The 26,351-nt window shown below is 42.9% G+C and overlaps 3 protein-coding genes across 3 annotated transcripts; 1 reads left to right on the top strand and 2 right to left on the bottom strand.

Moving 5' to 3' along the window:
* Positions 1-486: 486 nt before the first annotated feature.
* On the bottom strand, positions 487-16,673 carry acin1a (apoptotic chromatin condensation inducer 1a). The gene is made up of 18 exons (XM_084547010.1): positions 16,527-16,673; positions 14,191-14,256; positions 13,887-13,998; positions 13,736-13,791; positions 10,723-13,506; positions 9,930-10,049; positions 9,436-9,521; positions 6,471-6,528; positions 4,520-4,559; positions 4,183-4,325; positions 3,892-4,035; positions 3,583-3,778; positions 3,105-3,250; positions 2,703-2,810; positions 2,482-2,589; positions 2,094-2,400; positions 1,905-2,005; positions 487-1,822 (listed from the first exon to the last, which is right to left on the bottom strand). Exons 1-18 carry the CDS (start codon positions 16,662-16,664, stop codon positions 1,466-1,468), a joined length of 5,070 nt encoding a protein of 1,689 aa, XP_084403136.1. The 5' UTR covers positions 16,665-16,673; the 3' UTR covers positions 487-1,465.
* A 169-nt stretch (positions 16,674-16,842) lies between these two features.
* cUnh14orf119 (chromosome Un C14orf119 homolog) lies at positions 16,843-18,283 on the top strand. The gene is made up of 2 exons (XM_084546228.1): positions 16,843-17,693; positions 17,781-18,283. Exons 1-2 carry the CDS (start codon positions 17,262-17,264, stop codon positions 17,952-17,954), a joined length of 606 nt encoding a protein of 201 aa, XP_084402354.1. The 5' UTR covers positions 16,843-17,261; the 3' UTR covers positions 17,955-18,283.
* Positions 18,284-18,363: 80 nt separating this feature from the next.
* LOC311489864 (uncharacterized protein) lies at positions 18,364-25,297 on the bottom strand. Its single transcript, XM_084547175.1, has 12 exons — positions 23,956-25,297; positions 23,319-23,402; positions 22,961-23,044; positions 21,991-22,080; positions 21,797-21,886; positions 21,611-21,700; positions 21,445-21,525; positions 20,194-20,256; positions 19,955-20,101; positions 19,639-19,782; positions 19,348-19,476; positions 18,364-18,918 (listed from the first exon to the last, which is right to left on the bottom strand). The coding sequence occupies exons 1-12, from the start codon at positions 23,996-23,998 to the stop codon at positions 18,365-18,367; spliced, it is 1,599 nt and encodes a 532-aa protein (XP_084403301.1). The 5' UTR covers positions 23,999-25,297; the 3' UTR covers position 18,364.
* Between the last annotated feature and the right edge of the window lie 1,054 nt (positions 25,298-26,351).

The raw sequence follows: 26,351 nt of genomic DNA, 5'->3' as shown, positions 1-26,351 counted from the left end.
GGGAAGGGGCAAAAATCAGGATTTATAACAGACTGGGAAGAAAGGAGAATGTAGCACAAAGATTGATAATTAAGAGGTAAACACTGGCAACTTTGAGGACAACACAATAGGATAAGAGTTGAAGAAAATGCTGTTGGTCATTAGCTAATGTAACAGTTAGAGTTGGGGAAACGGATCGACAGACACTTCCTGGATTGACGTGTGTCCTCAAGTATTGTTTTATATTCTTAATGTCACGGGATGGTGTTAAGTCAGTCTCTTTGTTTCAGATGTCATGACTGAGCTGAGCTACAGTGTGGTGTGACTGACACCTTGTGGCTCCTGAGCATAACCACTGAAGCAGCTTGTAGAAAGTGTGCTTAGTTTCAACAAAGATATTCTCAGTATGTGTACCTGAAAAGGATTTACATTTCTAAATGGTCACGCCCAAAAATAGAGGAAATCCCACGCCAAGGTACGGTGAATGTAGAAGAAATGTCACAATAATTCAAACTTCAATTTTTATTATTTGTACATTCACCACTGATAGGCGTACTCAAAGAAGAAATTAAAAAAACAAAAACAAATCTTTGTACTAAAATGATAAAATAACGATTAAAAAACAATATTAAAACCATTGGTGAGAAAACTCATAATGCAACCTCCCCTCTTGGGCCTGTACTGATGCTACAGGGTAAGAGGACTGGAGGAGGAGGAGGAGGAGGACAGGGAGGGAGGAGGGAAAGAATCAAAAAAGACATAATCATAACTTGTGTCACGTGTGACAGACAGATTCTTTCCCACAGAGTATCATCTCTTAAGAGAGGAAGAGAAACACTGCATTGCCTTAGTAGTTATTCCACGCTTGTTGAAAAATACCCCAGAGCTGCCTCATTTAAAGACTTGATTTTGAGTATTTATATGTCTGTACAAAATGCCAAACGCACCAATTCCAATATTTCCAGATTTATGCAAGTCTCTGCACAGAAGACCGGGCTTCTTCTTTAGGCAGGACTGGCAAGAGTAGCCTTGTACTACATGCAGCAAAAGGATTCTTCATCCAAATTGCAGAGCTGTTAAACACTGAGGCAACAACAATTAATTGCAAATCATAATTGGCACCTACACTTTGGGGCAAACGGGGAACCTTTGGGTACATAATTAAAATCACCCAGTGTGCTATACCGCTATGCCGTCAAGACAAAAACTGAAAGAAAAAAAAAGAAAGGCAAACGCATAAAGAAAACTATATCAAATCTTGACAGGAGCGAGACGTACAGCACTCTGGGAAACAACACTGCAAAAATCATGGTCCCCTTTAAGCATGACAGTGGGTAGGTGTAGATGTGCTTCAAAAAAAATAACTTGAGAGGTGGTAGCGACATCAGTTGGTCCTCTGTTGGATCTTAGTTGTAACAAAGTACATGTAGTGAAAGGCAAATGGAAGAGGGTGGTCTCTAGGACAGTTCCATCACTCGATTGGCCATTAGCGCCGCCTTTCTCGTGGTCCGCTGCGGCTACGTGAGCGCCGGCCGCTGCCCGCCCCGCTGCCCCCTGGCCTGCGGTACCCATCCCTGCGTTTGTCGTTCTCCCTCTCCCTTTCCCTCTCCCTCTCCCTGTCTCTAGCTCGGTCTCTTTCCCTCTCTCTGTCTCTGTCCTTGTCCTTGTCCTTGTCTTTGTCACCCTCACTCCGGTCTCCTGTTGTACCACCTCCAGCTTTCACCCTCTCCTTGCGTTCCTCTTCCTTTTTTTTCTCTTCCTCCTCCTCCTCTTCTTCTTGCTCCTTCCTCCGTTTCTCACGCTCTTTCTTCCGTTCTGCTCTGGCAGTTTCCCGCTGAACAAACTAAAATGAAGAAAGGTGTAAGTCTTTGAAACTCTGCGGGGAAAATTTAAGCCTTAAAGACAAAAACTGGGCTGTGTCTCACCTGTTCCTCTGTAAGTGGAAGCCAGTATATGCAAGGAGCTGCTTTAGTTTTGCGGAACAAGTCATCAAGCAGCTTTGCTGGGGGATCCTCAGCTGTTTTCTCTGTCAGAGCGAACGGACAGACACAACATTAAACAAAAGTCTATTTTAACTCATGTACACAGAGTTTAACCTTGTTTCGTTTCCATACCCTTCTTCTCGGTCTTCTTCTCTTTGCTCTTTCCCCTCTCCTTACGTCGTTTCTCTCTGGAACGCGACCTTCGGGGACCTCCCTCCTTCTCTTCTCCCGGTTTGCCAAACTCCTTGACCTTGTCGCGATCCCACTCCCGCTCTGCTCGGGCCCGCTCCCTGCGCTCCATCTCACGCTCGCGCTCGGCCCGCTGGTCTCGCTCAGGGAGGAGAGAGGGCAGGCCCAACGTTCGACCACGCCCAGGGGCAGGCACCTGTTCCTCTGCTCCAGGTCTGTTGCCAGCACCCAAGCCTTTGTGGAAGTCCAACTATAGAACAGAGATATACTTAAGCTTCAGATGACTAAGAATTGTTGAAGTAAGACAGAAAGTAGACTGATCAGTTATTACCTCATCCTGCTGGCAGAAGTCAACACTAAGGACTTTTGGGTTGCTCTGAGGCCATTTCACACCATGCAGAGCTGCTCGAGTGGCGACTGCCTCCTCTAAACTAGAGTACTACACACAGAAAGAAAAGAGCAAAGAGTTTAATGAGAAAAGAAGAACCCTCCAAAAGAAGAACCCAAGATACAGTCCTCCGGATAAAAAAAAAAATACATGTAATAACTCACAGTGACAAAGCAATGGGATTTGATTTTGTCAATCCAGAAGCCATCCTCCACCAGGGTGCCTGTTCTGCTGAGCAGTTCCTTAAGCTGCCCAAGAGTGAATGGCCTTACCTAAACAGAACATAACAAAACGTTTATGAAAAAACTGCTTTACACCTAAACAAAAAGAAATCTAAAATAGAGCACATTTAGAGGATAATCTGGCATCTCTGCATTTTAGACTGGACTTGATAAAACCTGTATATTAGGACATGTCAACACGCTGGGTCAGTTTAAAGACATGTGTACAATCAGAGAATAACGATACCACCAGAGATGCATTTGATGGATTGCTTTTTTACAGTTAGATGAGGTGCACATTTTATGTTAATAATGAAATACAGACAATTAGGACTGTCCACTCACCAAGTTGCAGACATGAACTATATTGGAGACTTTGCCGCGCGGGGGTGAGGGCTGCCGGGCTGTGCGAACAGGGTCATCAATTGTGATGGAAACACCCGTTTTCTGCTGGCTGATGGAGCGACGAATGAGGGTATCGCTGGGGGTCACTAGGATGAAGCACAGTCAACATGGTACCTCCATTACCTCTGTGACACCATTTTTCTGGACCTCATCATATAAAGACACATTTTCTCTCAACTATTTTTATAAATTTAACTACCGAGGATGTCACTAATCAAATTCCTACATAAAAAAAATCACATTATAACAACTCATGTCAGTTTTCTACAGTATACTTAACATGTGTAGACTCTGTAATGCTGTAATGCCTACTTGTGTGTTGTTGTGTTATATCAACATAAAGTTAGTCAACAGCGAGAAAGAATTCCTTCTAGTTGATTAAACGCTAGAGAAATCATCCTTGTGGGGGGTATATTACCAGTGTTGGTTTCTACATCATGGCTGGTGTGTGTTGGTGACTGGGTTTCCATAGCTTCGGGAACAGAGGCCTCCATTTCCTCTTCTTGGGCCTTTGTCCCTTCTCGGACTCCCCGTAGATCTTCTTCCTCCAACTCCTCCCGCCTGCTCCTCTTTGGCTCTTTCTGTCCATTCTCTTGGCTTTCCGGATGCACCACCTTAAATACAAGGAAGACACGTGATTGTCAACTGAGAGTTAAGTGAAGTGATGAGTGAAGATGCCAGGTCCTATTGATCAACGATTCAAAACCAGTCAGAGCTGCACACTAACCTGTGTGACAGTGCGTCGGATCTGAAGGTCCTGGTCAGAGCGCTCCCTGTCTTCGTCCTCAGCCCCAGAGAGGACGGCTTCCTCTGGATGTAGGTCCACAACTGCCTCCTGACCTAGACATGGTTTGATGTCTGGGATCAGAGACTATGGGCAAAGAGTGAGGAAATGCACAATTTGGTTAAACTTTCAACATTCAAACAGCTGAAAACAATGCTTTAAAGTACATCTATGTGTGTGGAACAGAATTACTAGAAAGCACAATATGCTGTATCTCTAATCGGTTGCAAATACCTTAAGTGAATCAGTGGTGATGCTGATGGATGGTTTCTTGGCAGTGACAGCTGTGCTGGAACCCCACCTCCTCTTGCGACCGGCCACAGTCCCACAATCCTGTTCACCCTCTGCACTGCCAGTGCCGGGAGATGATTTACTGCCTGGAAAAGACATTAAAATATATATACTGTGTAATAAACAGTAGAAACATATTTGATATGACAATAATTTAAGATATTTGTTTCATTGTGTTCCCTCACAGTGCTAACAAGATGAAAAGGGGTGTTATCACCAACATTAATGATCTATTATAAATTCTGGTAAAGGAGAGAGCAAGATGGGAATGTGTACTCACTGCTAAGAGAGATCTTACGAGCTGAGAAGGCCTTTGGTGTCTGAAACACAAGAAGATAAAGACAACCCGACATACAGGGGAGAGGTGAGAGGCGAACACCATGGATAGAGGCACATGTTCAAGGTCAGGTTGAAACAAGGTAGAATAATAAGAGGAAGGGGGACAAATCGTAATACAGAATGAATGACAAAACTGCTGTGCGAGTTTTTTTTTTTTTAAATTCATGTCTACTGATGGCACCAAGCTCAATTTGTTTGCGTTAAAGTTAACCATGTGCCAGTCAGAATTTTGATACTTGCTGCATGTAGATTGCTGAACACACTTGGTATTGAAAATTAAAATGCATATGCAGTCTCTATTAAACAAACTAGGATCTAGTAGAAATAGTGTGGCGTAGAAGTAATAGATAACCAAGCTTGAACTCTCTAAAACTGAGATTTAGAAATATTGGGATCAAATGGCAGTAGCCACAATCAGATAAACTTTCTCACAGCTACGTTTTCCTGCAAATACAAAGAATATGACTGGAAACTAAACAAATTCAAATTAACTATGAAATAAAATATCTACTTATTCCCTGGTACCACTGACACCTGATCCTTACTGGTTTGGATATGGCCCAATCACGACTGCATGTACTGTATCTAGGCAACAAGGGTCCAATCAATGGTGGCTGAGATGTTTGGATGGAAATCTGAAAGCTCGTTGGCTGGCAGGATGGGTTCAATTGTTCATTTGGGTATGCCCTTTGAAACGCTTTTGGCCAAAGCCGTCATCCTCAGGTGTTTTGGCATTAGTCCTTTTAAAGATGTGGCAGGCTTCAATTAGATTGGAACCAGTTATTCAATGCTGGCACAGTCACCGTGTATGATGTCCAGAATTTTGATTTAAAAGTTCAGTTGCATTTAGGAAGCAGGAAGTCCATGTGGACAGTCACAAGGTAGTAAAACTGAGGCCATAGCGACTGCAAAAGGGACCCAAGTGATAAGTCCATCTTCAGTGTTAAGAAAAATGTATCCATCCCACTGCAGTCCCGATAAATGCTTTACGGTATATGGAAAAATAATCTGAGTATCCAAAAGGATTATTTGTGCGTATTTTGTCCATTCCAAGAGAAGAACAAAATCCAAATGTCCTTTCAGGCACGCTGTAGTTCATAATCCATAATGCCCACTTATTTTCTCAACGTGATATTGTGATGATATAAATTGTCTTTAAGGGGTAAAAGGAACACTCAATTCTTTCAACCGTCTCCCAGCAGCCTTTAACTTGATTTGAGCACACTTCCTTGCTGGTGATGTCCATATAGGCCAGATTAGAGAATAACAGTTGACAAGAGGTGGGCAGCATTGTCTAGCCAACCCCTTCTTTCAATCTTCTGGTCCGATTAATAGCTCTCGCTGGCCATATTGACGAAAATGAGTCAGCCTTTGCTGCCAGGGGTGTCCAAATGTAGTGCAACCTTGGGGGCTTATCTGTGGTCAACTCTGGATTCTTGGGGACAGTGGAACAGGTGCAGCAGTAGCGGTAGCGGTAGTGGCAGAAGTAGTATGCAGGTACCAATAGGGGCAATGGAAGAGGAATGAGCACCTTTATAACAAAGCAATCATTTGGGGTTTAAACATCAGCCACAGTGAGAAAACACCCTTGCTGTTTCTGCCTATGACAGTACCAACAAAGGTTTTACAAACAGCCAAATCGAGAATGTAATTGCCTACAAACATGCTACCATTTGTGAAAAGGGATCTTTAACCCATCTATGGAAATATTCCTCAATATAAACAAAGGTTTCGCAGACATATATTCAAATGACCTACAGTGTAAACAAGTAATAAAACACGTGCCAATTGCAGATGCAACTAAAAATGCTCAAACTGCTTAATCCATTTAACTCCACAGTTACCAACAGCTTTGAGGACCAAGATGATTCACGGTTCTTTGGGAGCCTTACCTCCTCGCTGGACTCTGGAAGCTTCTCTGGATCTGCCATGGCAGTGTCTTTCACCTGCCTGTGTAGTGTTAAAAGTACATATCACAGGGAAAAGAGAGAGCAGATGAGCATTAAAGGATTGTACAGGAATACGAACTAGAATTACGAATATGAAATGTTTTGTGCTTAACAAATATAGCATCTGTTCACGGTTTAACAGAAGCAACAAAACACAAACACTAAAGTTGAACTTGTTTCTGAATCACAAATTAGTTGTACACATAAGTACACTTCATTTGTAAGTAACTGGGATAAATGTGTATTTTTTTCTTTAAATCCTATGAAACCAGACTTAACATTAATAAAACAGTTTTAAATGTGCTTGTCAAAGAACTGCAGGACAGCTTCAGAAACGTGTAATAAACCGATGAAACTACTCCACTGTAATGCACAAACTGCAGCGAGGTGATGCTTAAATAGCTGCGTCTTAAACGCGTCTCACATCGACATCCACAGTCAGACGTGTTAATTTTTCAGTGGTGTCAAAGAACTGCAGCGACGAGAAGAATCAAGAAACGCAGAGCCGCCTCAGTCGTCCTCCTTCAGCCCTGCTGGGTCCATCCGGACCCCAACAAACACTCAACGACATCTGCACTATACCTGACAAATGAGTACGCGCCTCACGTTGATTTCTCATCCTCACGAGCACCTCCACTCACTGCGACTAAAATTAACTTGGGGAAGTTCGCGGCACAGAGACACGTCGTGCTGGGTTAAAACGCAGCATACAGGCTGCGACTGCTGCTGAAAAGGCTGCGTCGCAAGGAGCCACCTCTCTTCCCTCCTCGCTATCTCCCTCTCACCAAAGACTACTGCTCTCTGAACGCAGTCATGACCGCACCGGCTGTCAACCAAACCCCACGACGGACAAAGCGTCGGCTGCTGTTATCTGAGCCGCTGTCTGGAAAACCGCAGGCCGGTATCGGCCGCTAAACGAACCGACCGAGCACAGCCATGTTGCAACGAAGGAAAAATGATCATGTATAAAAAAAGGACCCACATCTCCTCAACCACGCCGGCTTCAAGGTAGTCTCATCAATCGCCTGATGGTAAATTCAACACCGGCCTTTCCTTTCATCATCTCCTGTATTCCACGGTCAAAACATTCGGCTGTTCCTCAAAATCTAAGGAGTTATATTTTATAATGGCTCATGGCCGTGTTAAAATGAGCTTACAATGCAGCATCTGGCAACACAAAAAGGCCACGTAATAAAATAATAATAAATAAAATGAAAAATACAGCAGTCCAAAACTGTTTCAATATGAGCTAAATGACTAGGTTTGAGCCATGGTAGCACATTAACAATTTTAACAGATGTTTACTCCATCAAACCAGTATGCTGTGAGCACCATAGAGCCCTAGAGAGATCTGATCCATGTTCATAGTCACTGTCCTGTTCTTAACTAACAGAACACAGTGATGTCTGGTCATTGTGGACTTTATCCTGTGAATGTTTAAAATAAATACTAAAAGATTTAAGCAAATTAAAAAAAATAAATAAAAAAAAAACTCTGAAAAAGAAAATGCCACACAGCACACATCTCCATCAGCTCAGCTAATATTATGCTCATGATATGAGGAGGATAGCTGTGGGTAAAAATGTACCATTTTGGTGAAGTGGAGGCATAAAATATAGCAGTGAGTTGCACAAATATTCTAAAGCAGCGCCTTGTAAAAAACATGAAGCAAGTCCTGCAATGTGACTCTGAATCTGCACTCTGTTTTATCAAGAGACATTTTCATTGAGATTTTTTAATAGAAAAACAGTAGAAGTAAACAGGAATAGGAACCTCCTTTATGGAAGATCACATCACTGCAGAGCATTATGAAATGATTCATAGGCTCAAAATAGCCAAGCCAAGTCCTCATTCCACCTTACAGACTAAAATTAAATTGTAATTCGAACCAAGAACAGCCCTTATATGGGATATTACCCTGGAAACAGTACAGATTGTCCTGGTACAGAATTTGAGCAGGTTCGTATATTACCAGAACCTTAAATACAGCCTGCTGTGGAAGGGACGCGACCAACGGCACTGATAAGATGCAGACGGCCCAGAATGGTTGTAGAAAAAAAATGATTTTGACCAAACTAAACTGCTCTTGGAAAATCTAACTCATATCTGAACTAACTGAATGTGTTTTAATTAGGTTACATATAAACTTTCTTATTTAAACAGTTCCATTCTGATATGTCATGACTAACTGTTGAATGACTGATTTAAAGAATGCATTGCTGGAATTAATGACCATACAGCAAATGTCCAATAATGACTGACTGAACGCTCTTGATCAAGGCGGGGCTCGGTGGTATGAGATCAAAGATGGCACAATATTGTTTACATCAGTGTATTCCGTAAGACCCAGCTGTTGTTTGCATTTCTCTTCTGGGCAATGCCAGTTTCAGCTTAGGTATATCTTGCATACATTCTTTTTAAACTAATTAATTTATCACCACACACCCATCCTAAACTACCTGCCCTACAGTCACTGAGTGAGGACTAGAGACTTCTCTGTGAATTGTGGTCCTATAGGTTGAGAGGAGGGGTGTTTATAGAGCAGTTCAGTTTGGTGTTTTTTTGAGGCTGGGTCAACACCTTGAGCTATTCGTGATGTTTTTATTTGAGCCATTACTGAGCAGGTCACATTGTCCATTTGGAGATGACTGCTGTCACTGAAGACTGTTGAGGCAGTGGGGTGGTGAACATTGCACTGTAATCAATAGATTTACTTCACATGTCAGTGGTTTTAATGTTGTGGCTGATCATTGGACACTGTGTATAGCCATTCAGACATCATTTTTGGTCCTCTTCAACCAGCCCTAGTTCACAACCTGCAGACTTGCATTTTGTGGCGACACAAATTCAGAGACAAGAGAGAGACAAAGAGCAGTTTGTTTCAGAAAATCAAGACTGGAAACCAGACCTTTGTTTGTCCTTTTCCTCCTCTCCCTCAGTGTCCTTTCGTTTTCTAGAAGTCTCTCCTCTGGTTGGTGCTTCAGTGAACAGTTTCTGGGAATTTAAAAAGGAAACCACATAAGATGCCAAATAATATACTTAATGTGGAATCGAAGTAGTTATTCTGCTAAGGCCTCCAAGGTGATTTCATAAAGTTTTTGACACCATGCAATGTAAATGCATAGCTGTTTCATGGTCCTGATACCCAAAGCACAATTTTACAAGCTCTTTTACACCTTCTAAGGCCTTCTGAGTACACCCAAATCAGTGTTTTTCTGCAGATGTGTAGATAACACGGCCAAAGGGAAAATACATGTCAAATATAAAGTCATCATGAAGTTTGTCTTTAGCGTATTTTCATTTGAGGGAAACCTCTTTTTATTAGGACTAAGCTTTTTGGTTGAGATGCGGATACTCTAGTTGTCGCTAATCTGAGGGTGTGTCAACTAACAAGCAACTTACCTTGGTGCGACTGTCTCCTTCAGCAGCTGTGCTGCTCTTGTCTACAGTCATCTCTCTTTTGCAAGGGGATGCTTTTAGGGTTTCCTTTAAACCTTCAGAAGGTTTTTCAGGCTTTTCTTCCTACAAGACACAAGCAGCAGTGCAACATTTTATGTTTCGAATCAAAGATATACAACCCAGCTTTGACTCTAGAGGAACAATGCAGAAGCTTCACTAAACAGAGCTCATAGTAAAATATTGCCAATATTTTAGGGCAGATACATAATCATCTGACTTATCTTAGATATACAACCAGCACAACTGCATGATAACTTGAGGATTGTGCAGTAGCTTTGCTCATGGAGATATGGGCATGATGATATTCAGTCATTAAGATTACTTAAAACAAATATTTCTTTCTTTCTTTGCCCTTATTCCACAAAACTAACGTGTGGTGAAATGCTACCCGAGTGAGTGGCTATTGGTAAATAAGGCAGTATTATGTTAAGTTGCCTTCCTTGGTGCAAGACCTCAGTGAGAGCAGTTTGTGGTGAGGGACAATAGCTGAATTACTTTAAACACATCTAAACAGTCTCTTCCTGTCGTATAGAAAGCACTCAGTCCATTCCTGCATCATGAGCAGTCATAATGTCTGTTAAACGTTAACATGGTACAGTCATTCAAACTGTATGTATGTACATTCAGAATACATCTAGCTATACGATGACTCCTTTAATTTAAGGTCGTAAATTATGAGCAAAGTTTTTATTTCTGTATGTCAGCGACAATCAAAGTTAACTCTTAGACCACTCACCCTTCTATCTCTGGAGGTGGAGGTGGTTTTCTCTTGAGAAGATGTGGATGAGCCAGAGGACCGAGATGATGAGGATCCAGAATCCGATTCTGATGAAGAGGAATCATCAGACGATGATCTTTGTCTTGTTTTCCTCTCTTCCTTCTTTGCATCTCTTCCCCTCCGCTCTGCAGCATCCACTGGGCTTGAAGAACCCACGCTTTCTTGCACTTTATCATTTTTGGTGGACTCTTTTGTAGCATGTTTAGTCTTCGCTGAAGCTGCTTGTTCTTTGTCCTCTGATACAAGATTAGTGGCCTGTTCAACTTTGGGACTTTGGCCCAGTGCAGGACTAACAACAGCCTCCTTTTCAGACTGGGTTCCTGCAGACACCTGCAACCCAGATACAATCTCCTGGTTTACCCGCATCTGTGGATCTTCCTGTTTAGTGGAGGGCTGGTGACCTTCAAGCTGCTGTTCTCCAACACTGGTAGGTGGGAAGACAGGTGAGACCCGAGGCTGGGGACTATCAGAGAATGTACGCGGCCGCTTGATAACCATAGACGTGGATGAGGCTTGGGGTTGAAGTGGGGAGTCCCTTAAGAACCTGAACTTCTTGAATGAGGAGGGAGGTGACAGAGGTGTTGACATGGATGCACCAGACTCAGCTGACTGGGTTTCACTCTGGGACACTGGAGCATGGACATCTTCCTGCTCTCCTGCCTCTGTCGGTGACTTTCTAGCTGGCCCTGTGGAGAGGGAGGGAGGAGGAGGCAGGGGAGTGAGACCAGCCTCGCGGCCACGTTTGGAAGGAGGTAGGTGACTCTCCTTCTCAGCCATCCTAGCTTTCTCTTTCTCCTCTTCCAGTGCCCTCTCCTGATCCTCCTTTTCTTTCTGCAAGGCTTTCTCCTTCTCTAACCTTTGACGTTCAAGAGCCCTTTCTTGCTCCAACGCTCTCTCTTCCTCCATGGCTTTTGCCCTTTCAAGTCTCTCTAGCTCCAGCGCCTTAGCCCTTTCAAGCTTTTCTTTCCTCTCTTTCTCAGCTCTTTCTTTCTCTAGTTTCTCCTGTTCTAGAGCTGCCTCTCTCTCTGCCTTCTCTTTTTCCTTCCTCTCTTGTTCCAAGGCCTTTTCCCTCTCTATCCTCTCTTGCTCCAGTGCTCGCTCTCTTTCAAGTCTTTCTTTTTCCTTCCTCTCTAGCTCCAGGGCTTTCTCCCTTTCCAACCTTTCTTGCTCAAGGGCTTTCTCTCTCTTCAATCTTTCTTGTTCTAGAGCTTTTTCTCGTTCTATTCTCTCTCTCTCTAAGGCTCTCTCTAGCTCTATGGCTTTCTCACGCTCTATTCTCTCTTGCTCCAAAGCCCTTTCTCTTTCTAGCCTCTCCTCCTCCATGGCTTTCTCCCTCGCTAACCTTTCCTGCTCAAGAGCCTTCTCTCTTTCAATTCTCTCTTTCTCCTTTCTTTCAGCCTCCAGAGCTCTTTCCCTCTCTAGTCTCTCTTGCTCAAGAGCCCTTTCTTTCTCTTCCCGTTCTCGCTCCAAAGCTTTGGCTCTTTCTAGCTCCATCGCTCTCTCCATTTCTTCTCTCTCGCGCCTTTCCCTCTCCTCTCTTTCTCTCTGCAGGCGTTCTTGCTCCAGAGCTCTCTGTCTCTCAAGCTCCTTCTGCCTCTCCAGCTCCAAAGCCCTCTCTCGCTCTTCCCTCTCTTTAGCCAAAGCTCTTTCCCTCTCTTGTCTCTCTTGTTCTAGAGCGAGTTCCCGCTCCCGCTGCAAAGCCTTTTCTCTCTCTTCTCTTTCTAAGGCCTGCTGTCGCTCAATTCTCTCTCTTTCTAGAGCTCGCTCCCTTTCCTCTCTCTCCAGTGCAAGGTTTCTTTCCCGCTCTTCCTCTTTTCTCAGTTTCTCTTGTCTTTCCAGTTCAACTGCCCTCTCTCTGTCCCTCTCTTCTGCTGCAGTGGCCTTGAGCACACTCACAGGTACTTGAATATGGGCCGAGTGTGCTCCTGTGACACCCTGGTTGGTGCCTGGAATCATGGGAAATGGTACGTGGCCTGCAGTGTTGGCTGTGTGAATGATGGCAGATACCACACCCTCTGGATGCCCTCTACCGGGAAATGATGTAGCTGAAGGCAAACTGCCGTCCTGCCTATCGCCCTCCCCATCGGCGCCATGCCAACCTGCTCCAGAGAAAGCACCCTCTGACTCCATTTTACGTGCCAGAAGGGTCAGCGGGCCTGGCTTGCGCTCGGCGTGTCCACTTCTCTGTGGCTCTGGGCTGCTACTGCGGCTGCCGCTACTGGAGGAACCAGAGCTGGAAGTACTGGGTGAGCCCCTTGCTGCGGCCACATCTGGGCTAGGTGGGCTCTGTTTGGGGGTGTCGGGCAGAGGGAACGATAGCTCTGGAGGTGGGGAGGGAGGAGGTGTTGGCTGGCGGAGCTGAGGAGACAAAAGGGAAGGGATGTGCTGTTGCTGGGGTTGACAGGATGCACCAGACCTCTCCCTTGCTGTGGGGACTCTGGCTGGCTCTCTGAGGCTTCTCCTTCGGGCACCGCTGTCCCAGTCATCATCGTCACCATCCTCTTCGCCATCCTCGCTATCTTCGTCATCACTGTCACCAGCGACTTCGCTGGATGCAGAGCCTCTCTCTGGTCTGTGCTCACCACCAGGAACGCGCATGGCCACAGAGCCAGAAGCAGGTGGACTGGAAATGTCAGCCTCCTGGTTCCTGTTGCCTTGTCCCTCATTCACTGCAACAAACAATGCCTCCCCACCAGAGGGGCCAGGTGGCTTGTGCTGCTCAGCCACTGGTGGTGCAACATCCTGATGAGAACAGAAAGAGAGAACTTTACTCCCGTGTAAATTATCTGGCCCAGTTCTTAACCACAAGTTACTTTCAAATATGCAACAGCAGGACTAATAAGATAAGATAAGACAAGACGTGTTTATTAATCCCACGTATGGGAAATTTCCTATGTCTATAATAATGTCTACACAAAAAAATCTGAAAACTACCAATTACAATCAGTAAGAAAAGAAAATGATGTCTAACCGGGGCTGGAGGAGGACATGACGTGCTGTTGTTAACTTCTTTGTGGTCTTCTTGGTCTGTTCACAAAACACAAATAAAAATGATCAACATTTATATAATGACCCATGGTGTGTACAGTAACTTAACAGCTACAGAGGATTTTAACCCTTACCATTTGTTTCATACGCTTCGCGAGCCTCTCTCTCCAGACGCTGCCTCAGGAGCTCTTGTTGCTTAGCCAGATACTGCTTGATAAAGCTGTTCTGGCTCATTTCCTCACCAATCTAAATACAGAGAGAAAGTGAAAAATAGAGTGCAAGCCTTCAAGGTCACAAGTACTTTCGTTGTTGCAAACTTTTATGAGAATGGTGCCAATACATGCTTAGGGGTTTTTACTTCATACTTCCCTAGTTTCTCACATTAGTACTTGGGAAGAGGCTCCAGTCTGTGATAAAAATTATGTTTGTGACGTTTACCTGAGAGTTTGGCTGCAGTCCAATATGAGCAGTGGAGGTCCTCTGCAAATTCTCCAGCATGAGAGCCTGTTATTGAGATAAGAGGCATCAATCATGCAGTGTAAAAAGAAATAGAATTGCTTTGTTTCTTTGTTTCTACATTAGCTTCCAGCACAGCAGCTGCTTGTCACCGTGATGCTCACAATACAACCAAAATAGTACTAAGATTAGCATTATCATGATTATACACATGACACGATTAAGTATTTGATCTGGATTACATTTTGATCTTTATGTAAACTACGGTGAACTTTAACTTCTGGAGAAGACCAGGACAATGCATTTTTGGCATTTTGCCGGTGTTGTATGGACATCCTAAAAGTAACATAGCAGCCTTGTTGTAAACTAGCTGAAGCCTGTAAAGGTCTTTCTTTTTAGCCGCAGTCCATATTATTGAGCAATAGCTCACATGAGATGGCAGTAATGATTTCATTTTATTTATTCAAGTTTTATTTTTTTCTTAATGATACTGTGCTGAGCCCAGGAAAGACAGTGGTCCAGTGCTAGTTATTCGGTCTGTTCGTGGGTTGCTCTAACTCTAAGTCCTGTACAGAGAGATTGGAGGCCTCATAACCATAATCTTCCTTGAAATATCATAGATTTTGAATACTACATTATTGACCCAGTTGCTTACATACATTAGTTTGTGTTCTCACACATTAAATAATCGGACGCATTTGCTAACTGAACAAAAAAAATAGAGGAATCATAAGCGTACAACAATTAAAGATTATTCAACTGACGAACACAGAGAATACAAATGGCCCCAGACAACTGGCTTGTGGCATACCACAATCAGCTGTCAGAAAGAGGTCTTAGAATATAGATAACCTAGTTGCTATACTGTTGTCAATAATACGTGTTTTTATGGAAGTATTAGGCTTGTCTATGTGTCTCGCCATGAACATTAACGTGGCAACGATAATTTAACATGACCGCCTGTCTTCTGTAATAATATCACATTTGGAGAATTTTGCTTGTAATCATTTGACAGTAGAAAGCAACAGGAAAAAGTATACAGGTAAGAGGGTAAAAGTCATAAGAGGCAAACAAACCCTAATAGGTAACGCAGAGTTTACTTTGTTACTCCGGGGGTTTGAGGCTCTGGGTTTTGTAAAAGCTCTTGAGACAATCTGCATTGTTACTAATGCTATATAAACAAAATTGTACTGAACTGAATGCACAAGCTGTGGTGGAAAGCAGACCATACTGGGAATAATGTGGGCAGGGTTACAAACACTTTTTTTTTTTTTGTTTCCATCACTCATTGTCCTGACAGTGTCATGCAGTATCCATCCTACTCTGTCGATTATATTTTTATCACCATACATGTGCACACAAACACATAGACACACATATTTATATTCACCCAAAAAAAAAGGACTACATTTTGACAACAATAGCACTGGTTGCCTTTGGTGTCGGTTTGTCAACTATTGAGCAATCAAAACTTCCATATTTTAAGAGAGCTTTTGGAAAGTACCTTAACTGGTAACAGATAATGTGGAAACACATATTGTGCTCGGACTTCACATGAGAGAAATGAAGGGCATGCGGCTACGCTGCTATAATAAACATTGACCACGGGAAAGCAAATGTAAACAAGGCTTGCAGCTTTCATGGCGTAAATGAGCGGACAAATAGTAACCAGACTGCCCGGTTAGGATCAGGAAAGAACGCCCTGACTTTCACGTAGGAGTAGATATGGTTGAATACCTGTCGCAGTATAAACAAACTGGCTCACACAGCACTGGGGATGAATTTAGAAGAAAATATAATCATTTAGATACATTTGGCGAAATGAGTTTAATCAATTAGAAGGCTTTACGGCTAATTGAGCACACTACAAGTTGCAGTGCCACTAAATAAAGCTAAATAGTGTAATCTTAGTGTCCCGGTTAAACTCATGCACAACAACAGTGCTCCAATCGTTAGGGTAACATACTGTACACAGCGGCAAGCCAGTCGCTAAGGCCACCGCTCAACTCACGGCGTTAGCCTGGGGAGCTAACGAGCTAACACGACAACATAAACGCAACACACTCTTTGAAATTAACCACCAAGTTGACTGAACCCCCGGCCTCGCTACAGCCTGCGCACTTCTGCACCGCTTAAACGCTGTTTAACCACAGCACAGTGCATAAAGGCGCATTTATGAGCTGATGGCTGGACGATAACCTCGACAACTCCACTACGCTCGGCAGTAACGATACTCAGTTGTCGGCCCTTGAGAGAGCATCTGCCCGTCTGATCGTTAACGTTAGCTCGCAGCCACCGCGGTACCGTATCAAACTCACCCCCTTGAGTCTTTTAATGAGAGCATTCTTCTGTCCGCTTTTCGAGAGTCCCCTCTCCTCAAGGGCAGCTTTTAAGTCCGCTACTCGAAGGGACTGGAGCGGTCTCCCGTCCAGCGTAACGTCTTCGAGGTCCGCCATTTTCCGTTCCTCTAGTCAGTTCCCAGCGAGAGCGACGAGCAACGCCTTCCTCCGACCAGCGTCATCGTCTACGATTTCCCTCTAATCAAACACCAAATAAACAAAGCGTTTCTGAACAGTTAAAGCGCGGAGGAAACAACACACGCATTCAAAACGGCTACATACACCTGTTATATAGCGCAGACTAACTACGTTTTTAATCTCTTTAATTTAATAAATGACAAATCCTGCGCAAAAACTACGCAAGCCTGAGGTCCTACACGACTAAGTTGATTGCTGCAGCCACTTCCTGTGTATATATTTGTTAGCTGTGGATTAACGCGACTGCCTGATCAGCTTTGCTGCGTTTCAAAAATGTCGACAAAAGGTGATTTATGTTTCAAAAAGATGGGTGCTCACAAGCCTATATGCTAAGAGGACTAATAGACTCTGCCTTGGTTGGATATAAGGGTAAGCTAAGCTACATGTTAACGCTGCACGGACCAGACTGTTCAGTCTCTGCAGTTGGTGTCTAATTGACTTACTGTACAGGAGTAGGTGACCTTTTTTTTTTTTTTTTTTTTTTTCTTTTCTCGGGGAAAATAAAACTTTTCAAAGATGTCGTGGTTCAGTCACGTCAGTCAAGGCTCTAATCAGCAGCAGCCCACTGACAGCCAAAGACTCACATCCACAGACTTCCTGTGCAGCCCTCTCAGCTCCGAATTCAGAGGTCCCACAGAGGGACCAGCGGGCATGGCAACGCACCACTGGACTGGTTTCTCATCCCCCAGCCCCAGTGACTTCCCATCAGCTCCTCGGGCTGTAGCCAGCCCTCTCAGCCTCGAGAACCTGTCCTGCGCTTCTCCCAGTGCAGGTCAAGTTAGGGAGCCGGAGCCCATCTCCTATGTAACCCTCCAGGAGCAGCGGTGCGTCCTGAGCTGGTTCCAGGGCTGGATCGCCACTCAGAGGGAGCGGTTCCTGCAGGACCTTTTGGGGAAAGCTGTTCCAGGGAAAGTGTGCACTCTGTTAGATTCACTCAGTACTCTTGAGGTACTTTCTGCACTTGTAAACCCTACATTCAAGCAAGAATTGATGTCATTTCTAACATGTAACTGCTGATTGGTCTTCTTGTACAAGGTTAAAGACAGACTGCCAAACATCTTCGAATGCCAGCTGCGCCTGTGGACCCAGTGGTTTGAGTCTTGGGGAGAAGAGGAGAGGAATCACTTCCTGCACATGCTAGAGGAGCGGGACCCCGTGTTCGTGGCCCACTTTTACAGGAGCGTAGCCGGTACAGCAGGAAGGGACTGACCGGTGTGACATGTGGACGTGAGACGCTTCTCTTCAGAGAAATGTTTGTGTAACTGTGATGAGACTGTTGTTGATGGTTAACAATTTCAGATATGTGTTCATTTAATACCTGCTGTTTTTTACAGTTTCTCCTCGGCTGATCACACTATTTACTTTTTTTTATACATGTGTAAAATTGCAGTTTCACAACTCGTTTGCATTAACATCTGGATGTAAGAAAAGTAAACCCAGGCTTATTTTTTCTGTAGTGATGATTAACACACATGGGATGATGTGGTCAAATCCTTGTTTTCTAAAGGAAAATAAACACCACATTGTATATTGTTTTATTGTCTGAATCATTTAACAGCAGTAATGACAGATACATGCATGAGGTCTATAGTGACACATAGGACCAAACCATGTTTTCTCTATTGTATCCAGTCAGCTGATCCAGGGAGAAGCACAACTAGTGGTCTTGGATTTCCAACCTCCTCAACACAATAGTTGATGAATGGGTAGATCTTGTCTGTAAACTTCTGATCCCTAAAAGAGTACAGATGAGATCGGGCGCTGGCATCGTAAAAAGAGACCTCTCCGTTCTTATAGTCCAGCAGGATTCCCAGTGTGACAGGGTGCGTCAGAATTTTAATAGTAACCGGCCGCCTGTCGAGAGCTTTGTACTGACCCTGTTTGTTCAGGAGTATAGTCCAGAAACCATTTGTAGGATTAAACCTTAGTGATCCCTTTCTCGGAGCGGATTCGCTGGCCATCCCAACGTGGTAACAAGTCTTCCCAGCTACGGACACCTCCCAGTAATGCTTGCCAGATGAATAGCCGGTCGTACCAAGGACAGCGAGAGACACATCAAACCGTCCCGGAGAGTCAGGGGTGGCTTCAATGTAATCGGAAGTGGATATCTCAGTGTTACCAGCAGTTAAAGTTACCCTTGGATGAGCGGTGTCTGGATCGAAGGTCACCCTTGCTGTAATAAGAGAAATGTAGATTATGTGTATCTTTTATATCATTATTTATGAAAAAGTAATGTTTAAAGAAGTTCCTGGGTGACTTGGTATGTAACGTATATTTAGTCATAAGAGACAGTTGAAAAAAAAATCTAAAAAGGATCTATGTCCGAAACCATTGGATTCTCTTGTAGTCAACAAAATCATTGCACAACTTAGCGGGACTGCAGGACTGTGACAACAAACCTTAATGTGTACAATTCTAAGAGTGGCCTTTTTAAAGTACAAAAAGTGTTGCACACAAAGTCTCCGTGTGTGTAAAAGGGAATGTATATTTTTATCACGACCTTTATGCAGTATGTATTTTGGGGAATTTAAATAAATAATGTTAAAGAATCTGCAGCCTGAAAAACCCCGAGAAATTCAAAGAGCTCTTATTTTTGACTCACTGGCATGGATGGTCTTATCGTCCACATCACTTTGTTTCTGCTGAAGATCTGAGGGAAGAGTAAAAACAGCACGTTTTTTACGGGTGGGGGTTTGGTAACAGCACAGTATGTTGCTGAACTGAACTAATCCTTACCTTTTATGCTTTCCTCAAGTCTGTTCTTCTCATTGAGCAGGTCTAGCATTGGAACAAAAGAGGAAGCAACATTAATGGATTTTCACTACCTTTCCTCTATTATACTGAATAAAGGGGCCTATTATGCGCGTGAGTGCTTCAAGAGATTTGGACATACCGTTGTAATCATCCTGCAGTTGGTTATTCTCCCTGGTCTGGTTTTGTAACGCTTGCTTCAGCTGGTTGATTCTGGCATCCTTGTCATGCAGCTGCAGCTGTGTGTCATTATTGTCCATGGTCTGTTGCAGTTGTCTCTCTAAATCTGTTGGATCAAATGTATAATTCAAAAAAACAACATCTAATGACACACTGGATTCCAAATATACAAGATCCACCTTCACACTGTTTGCTTTAAATCAGCTGTTGTCTTTCCTCTACTGCAGTGCGATTAAATATACTTTATTTTGTGTGTCTGTGCAGGTGGTTGAACTTACTGCTGTATTCGTGCTGTAGTTTATTATTCTCCCTGGTCTGCTCTACAAACTCCTCCTGCAGCCGCTTCAGGGCGGCATCCTTATCACGCAGCTGTTGCTGCAGGCGACCTGCATCCCCCTGGCTCTGCTGCAGCTGGCTTTGTAAGTCTGTTTGATGAAATATTCAAATGACTCTGTAGGTCTCACATGCAGAGATATAATGATAATAAATGATAATCAGGTGACAGTGAGGATCTCACCTTGACACTGGGAGTTGACATCAGTGCAGCACATTTTCAGTTCTTTGACTTCTTGCTTTAAGTCTGACCAGGTAAGGCGGGTAAAACATTGAAACAACAACCAGAGAGGAAAAGTATTAAGAAATACATTTGTTTGCTTTCTTCTTTAGTGTTAGATGAGAAGACTGATACCATTCTATTTTCTGTCATTTAATTACACCAATCAGGCATAACATTATGACCACCTTCCTAATACCGTGTAGGTCTCCCTTGTGCCTCCAAAACAGTTGTGACTCATCAGAGAATGGACATGGGCCTTCTGATGGTGTCCTGTGGTGTCTGGCAACAGAATGTTGTTAGTGGGGGCCTTTGGGTCCTATGGGTTGAGGGGAGGGGCCTCTGTGGATCATCCCACAGATACCTGATCAGTTTGGGATCTAGTGAATTTGGAGGCCAGGTCAACACCTTGTTCTGTTCTTCATGTTGTTTTTGAGTTGTTCCTAAACCGTTTTTGTGTGCTATGGGGTGGGGGTGTCTGGTCTGGTCTAGGTGGGTGCTACATGTCTAAGTAACATCCACATGAATGCTAGGTTCAGAAGTTTCTCAGCAGAACATTGGATTGTCACAAGATTATTTATTAGTTATTAACTTCGCCTGTCAGAGGTCATAATGTTGTGGCTGATCAGCGTATAAAGCTACTGGCAGACACCAGTTAGCTCAGCTTAGCATCAACACTGAAAACCACTGATTCCTGAAGAGTAGTTTTGAAGCTCAGTGTGGTGGCTCCAGTCATCGCCATCTTGACACTGCCTGACTTTGCCCAGCTCCAGGCTTATTAAAAAATTTAAAATGGCAAATTAACATGTTTTATTTCATTTGTATAATCTGAAAACATACAAATTACATGTTGTAGTTTTACAAGGAATTATCAGCTTCTGCTCACGTTCAAAATTCTCCCATATTGCGTCAAATTTTGGACAGATGATTTTCTCTATCTCTAGTCTTTGTGCTAAGATAAGCTAAGGTTGCTGTCTGCAGCCACTCCAGAGAGCAAATTAATGTGACAAGATGTCAAACTACGCTTGTAACATGCATAATACCTACCTTTAGTACTGCTTTCAAGCTTTCTGTTCTCAGTTTGTTGTGCTTTAAGTTGTTTTTCCAGGTCTGACAAAAAAAAAAAAGACCACAAATGAGTGTCTCAACTCAATAGATTCTTTTTAACAATATGTCTGCTAGAACTTAGTTTTAGGAAAAAGCCACATGACAAACCACTGATATTTTTTCCAGCAGCTCTGGCCGCCTGCTTCTGAGCCTTCTTCAGCTGTGCCCTCAGATCAGCGATCTCCATTACTAGCGGAGACACAAGCACAGATGGAATGTTATAATAAAAGAGATGACACAGAGCGAAACATCAGCATCAAAAAAGTGTTCATACTCAAGTTAAAATTCTTTGCATCTGCACCCTTCAGTTGCAGTTCGCTGTCTTGAAGTTGCTTTTTCGTCAGATTGAGTCTCCCTTGAATCTCTGGAAACAGTTTAGAGATCCATGGAAAACATAACCATCAAATCAGGATGTGAGTTTGCAGCATCCCATTTTGTTCTTTACAGTACTGCTCTTTACCTGCAAAGTTCTCAGCATATGTCTCTTTGAGGTCTGATATTTCATCTTCCAAAGGTCTGATTTTTCCATGAAGTTCCATAATCTGAGCCGCTAAACAAACAGACAAGGCAAGCCCACTTTTACTGCTCTGGTGCTATCTGATAATCCAGTTATCTTTTTTTGAAACCAGAGAGGAGAAAAAAATAAACACTCACTTAGATTAGCAATCCTCATATCTCTTGAATCCAGCATTCTTGTCTTGTCTTTTATCTCACTTCTGATGTCATCCAGTTTATTCTCCAGATCTTCAAAAAAGACAAAGGGGATGCTTTATGTCCTTAAAATATATATTTAAAAAATTATAATCTTGAATATATTTTTTTGGTTACACGTTGCTTCCCACCTTTAATTTTCTCTTGGTCTGCCTTTAATTGACTATTTTCTTGCTTCTGCAGTGTGGCTATTTCATCTCGTTGAGCCAAGACCGTAAACACTAACATAGGAGAGATTGTTTTAGATAAATTAACTGGATACAAGAGCACAATAAACAGTGACGGAAAACAATTCGTTTGAAGGTGACTCACTCAGTTTGGTATTTTCATCCTTTTCATCTTGAATTCCGCTAATCAAATAATTGAGATGGGCTTGGAGCGCTGCAGACAAGAGATAATTATATCATTTTATGAGACTACATTTTTAATGAAGCTTATTCAGTGCTATTGCTCTAGAGTTGCGTGTATGTGCAGTCAAAATACACAGATCCGCTATTACATTATGACCACTGGGTCGCAATCGTCGGCCAAGTGAGTAACACTGCTTATGTGGTTATTATGACACCTGTCAGTGGCGTGATATATTAGGCAGTAAGTGAACATTTTGTCCTCAAAGTAGATGTGTTAGAAGCAGGAAAAATGGGCAAGTGTAAGGATTTGAGGCTAAATGTTGATGGTTAGAAGACTGCATCAGAGCATCTCCAAAACTGCAGTGGTCAAGTATCTATCAAAAGCGGTCAAAGGAAGGAACAGAGGTGAACTGGCGACAGGGTCAAGGGCCATGAGTCACTTTATCTCTGTTTGGGTGTGCTTGGTAGGTATCAAAAGTAACATCCACATGAAATGCCAGGACCAAGGTGTCCCAGAGATGTTTTAATGTTATGGCTGATCAGTGCATACTTCTGTCACTCACCTGTTATCTTATTGTAATCTGAGTCATTTGCTGCCACGCTAACCAGTTTCTCAATCTCTGTCTGTATTGCAATAATCTGCAGAACTGAGGGAAGGTTTAAACAATCATAGTTACGTATTCTAGTGTGAACAACTTGACATTGAATCTTTCAGTGGGTTCATTAATCGTGCCATACTCACATCTTTGGGCTTGAGCACTTCTTTCTTTCAGCGCTTGTGTTTTTTGTTCCAGTTCTTTATTCTTTTCATCCAGTAGGTTTTGAAGCTCTGTAAATCAAAGACAAAGCGTTTTTTTGCAGGCCTCATTACTAAGACATGTGTCTTACTACTAAGTTGAAGTGATAATGAAACCCACTCACCTACAACTTTGGATTTAGATACAGTGTTTTGTAGCTGCTTCTTTAGTTCCCCCAGTTGCACATTTAATGTGGAAATCTGAAGAGCTGGAAAAATCCGAATGAAAGGGTTTTCCTTATTAAAATATTACACATACAACATCTGTTCATGTAAAGCATATTTTCAGCGCTCTAATTTGACAAATATGATCCATGAGTAGGTTATGAAATATCTACTATTGATACTTCCTAAAATCCTTCCCTCTCAAAGTTTTCCAACATTTCTTTTCTTTTATTTATTTATTTATTTATTTGATAGGGACAGTGCACATTAATGAACACCTATTCAGATAGCAATAGACGTAAATATGCCGGATTATAGCAACAACGCTAATTTACATCCGCAGTGTCTAGGCAGGTAACACAAAAACATGATAAGACATAGGACAGGACAATAGATCACAATAAGAGCACACCACAAGACAGTACGTTACTAAGAAAATAAAAATGGTTACAAGACTGGTTTGCTTTCAACCACTGCTTGAGGTAAGTTTTGAAGGTTTGTAATGTGGGACACTCCCTCATGGAGAGTGGAAGACTGTTCCAGATCTTACTGACCTTTACAGGAAGAGCATTTTGTCTTCACTACTTCACTACTTACTGAGGGAAGTAATAGTGTCAGATTTGGACTGCAGTTCCTCCATTTTGTCATCCAGGTTGCTCTGTAGAGCTACAAGAACACAATCATGTTATGACAGCAATATTTCCTAGGTCTAGCACGGGACAGCAGAGACAACACTCACCTTTAATTTCCTGCTCAAAATCAGAACACTGTGCATCTGTCTGGTTCAGTTTTTCCTGCAGAGCTAGTGGAAAAAAATACAGTTGATAAGCAACTTCAGATCAGCTCAACCTTTGCGTTTTGTTTTTGCACAAACCAGCACATGCCAGGACTGAACTTACCTTGAATCACCACCTGATCACGAGCGTGCTCCTCCACTTTGGTCACCAGCTGTTCCCTCAGACCTAGAGACAGTAAGGTATGCTTCAGCTGGAGGAAACGCTGCAGTGATGAAAAGCAGAAAGCGTATACTCACTGGAAATTGTAGCAGAATTGGTTTGGCCCTCAGTTTTCTTTTCTTCCTCAAGCTCTCTGAGTCGGACTTGCAGATTGGTGATGGTCAAAACTAAGGAACACAGAAAGACAATATGAAACGTGTCAGACTATTTCCTCTTGACAGATTGCAGACACCATGTTCCCTCTGTACTTACTGAGCTGGGCATTTGACTCTTTCTTCTCCTTCAGCTTGCTGATATACATCTCCAGCTCTTGTTTTTTGCTTGTAAGATCCTCTGTGAGCTCTGAGGCAATTTTAGAGAAGTTAAAATGCATTTATTATTATGGGCAATAGATCAGGATACACTCATAACATCATTACAGTCTTAACCCTGTCATCGGGTCATGTTATGTCCTGCTAATGCTGACTTTGTTGCTGTCAGACAAATGTGTGTTTTCCTCTAACATGTGTACCGAGCTGTGAGCAACTCATTATCTCAACGGTCAGCTGCCTCCGTGCCGTTTCCAAACTCGCCTCTATTTATCACTGTCTCACTGTCGGATTAGTAGTAAAAGCGAGGAGATACTGGAGATACTTACGTTTTAACCTGTTGCTTAGTAACATCTGGGAGTTTGAAAGCAGTCTCTGTAGGTGCTTCTTCTGACTCTGCAGCGTCAAGATTTTCAGCACTGGAGGTCAAATATATATAATCTCTTACAACCGATACTGCAACAGAACCCCCAATACTACTTGCTTACTGTTCTTCCACTCACTCAGTAATATGTTTTCGTCCCCTGGGGCGTCTAGTTCACTGATGAGGTTGTCCAATCGGCTTTGCAGCTCTGGAAAAAAAGGAAATTGCATGTAATTTAGATTTTATTTCTCAAAAAGAGTCACTTTTATCGATTGCAATACCTATTATGCGGCTACCAGCAGTCCCGTTGGTATCCTCGTTCTGAAGCACCAGTATCTCCTTCTGCAGCTCAGTGATTGTTACTGAAACAAACAAACATGCAATGACTAGGAGGTTATTGCCAGCGTAGCCTGTTTATTTATTCTTCAGCTTCAAATCGTACATGTCGATTTACTCATCATTCTCAGTGCACCTTCTGGCAATCCTCTAGTATTTGTGCTTTTTGAAAGTGGACATTGTGCTTGACAACAAACTGACATCTAACACTCAATCACTGGATTTGACATCTTAGTTAAAGATCCAAAGGCTACAGACTGAAATGCAGACAGAAACAGACTTCAAATCCAAACAAGAAAGACAGGTCCTCTAAAGCCATATTGTCATAAATTCTCCTGTCCACAAACACAAACATACTGTAGGTCAGACACACACTGTTAAAGATGTGGATAATGTCTTCCTATATTGTTGGAAAACTCGCTGGCAAAGATGACTGTGACCCTAACGATCATAGAGTATCACTGCTTGCTCACTTATATTTGGGTTGGGAATCAGTCTCTCTATGTCTTCAGTCTTGGAGTTCAGTTCTTCTTGCTTCTTCGCCAGCTGTTTCTGCAGCTCTGCGGGGATACAGAGAAACAGTCATAGATCTTAGAGGCAGGTCCACCGAGTGTTTAAAAAGTCCCACTTTGGTGAGGGGAGTGCAAAATCAGACTATGTACCAAGATATTTCAACGCTCTCACATTTTTGTCCAAGATGTGTCAGTAACACGTGACTTCTAGCTGAGTGATTATATCTCTATAGTGGATATATTCACTCAGTATAAATTAACGTCTTTTACATTCAAATCCCTGACAGATGAGTTCCATATACCATATCTTTAAAAGGTCTCTGTGGTGCCCTGGGAGAAATACTTTTATGTCAACCTGCAATGATTTGCAGAGCTTAAGAGGGAAGCAACCATCGGGAAGGAGACAGAGTAGCCTACAGCAACCAGGCGTATGCCCATTGACTGTATATAAAGACACCAGACATAGCTGTCTTGGAACTGCCTGACCCAGTCTAACTCCTAGAAGATCCAAAAATGG

This window comes from Chelon labrosus, assembly GCF_963514085.1.
Source record: "Chelon labrosus genome assembly, chromosome: 6".
Lineage (NCBI taxonomy): Eukaryota > Metazoa > Chordata > Actinopteri > Mugiliformes > Mugilidae > Chelon > Chelon labrosus.
The sequence above is the reverse complement of the archived record's forward strand: the minus strand, read 5'-3'. Positions and strand labels throughout refer to the sequence as shown.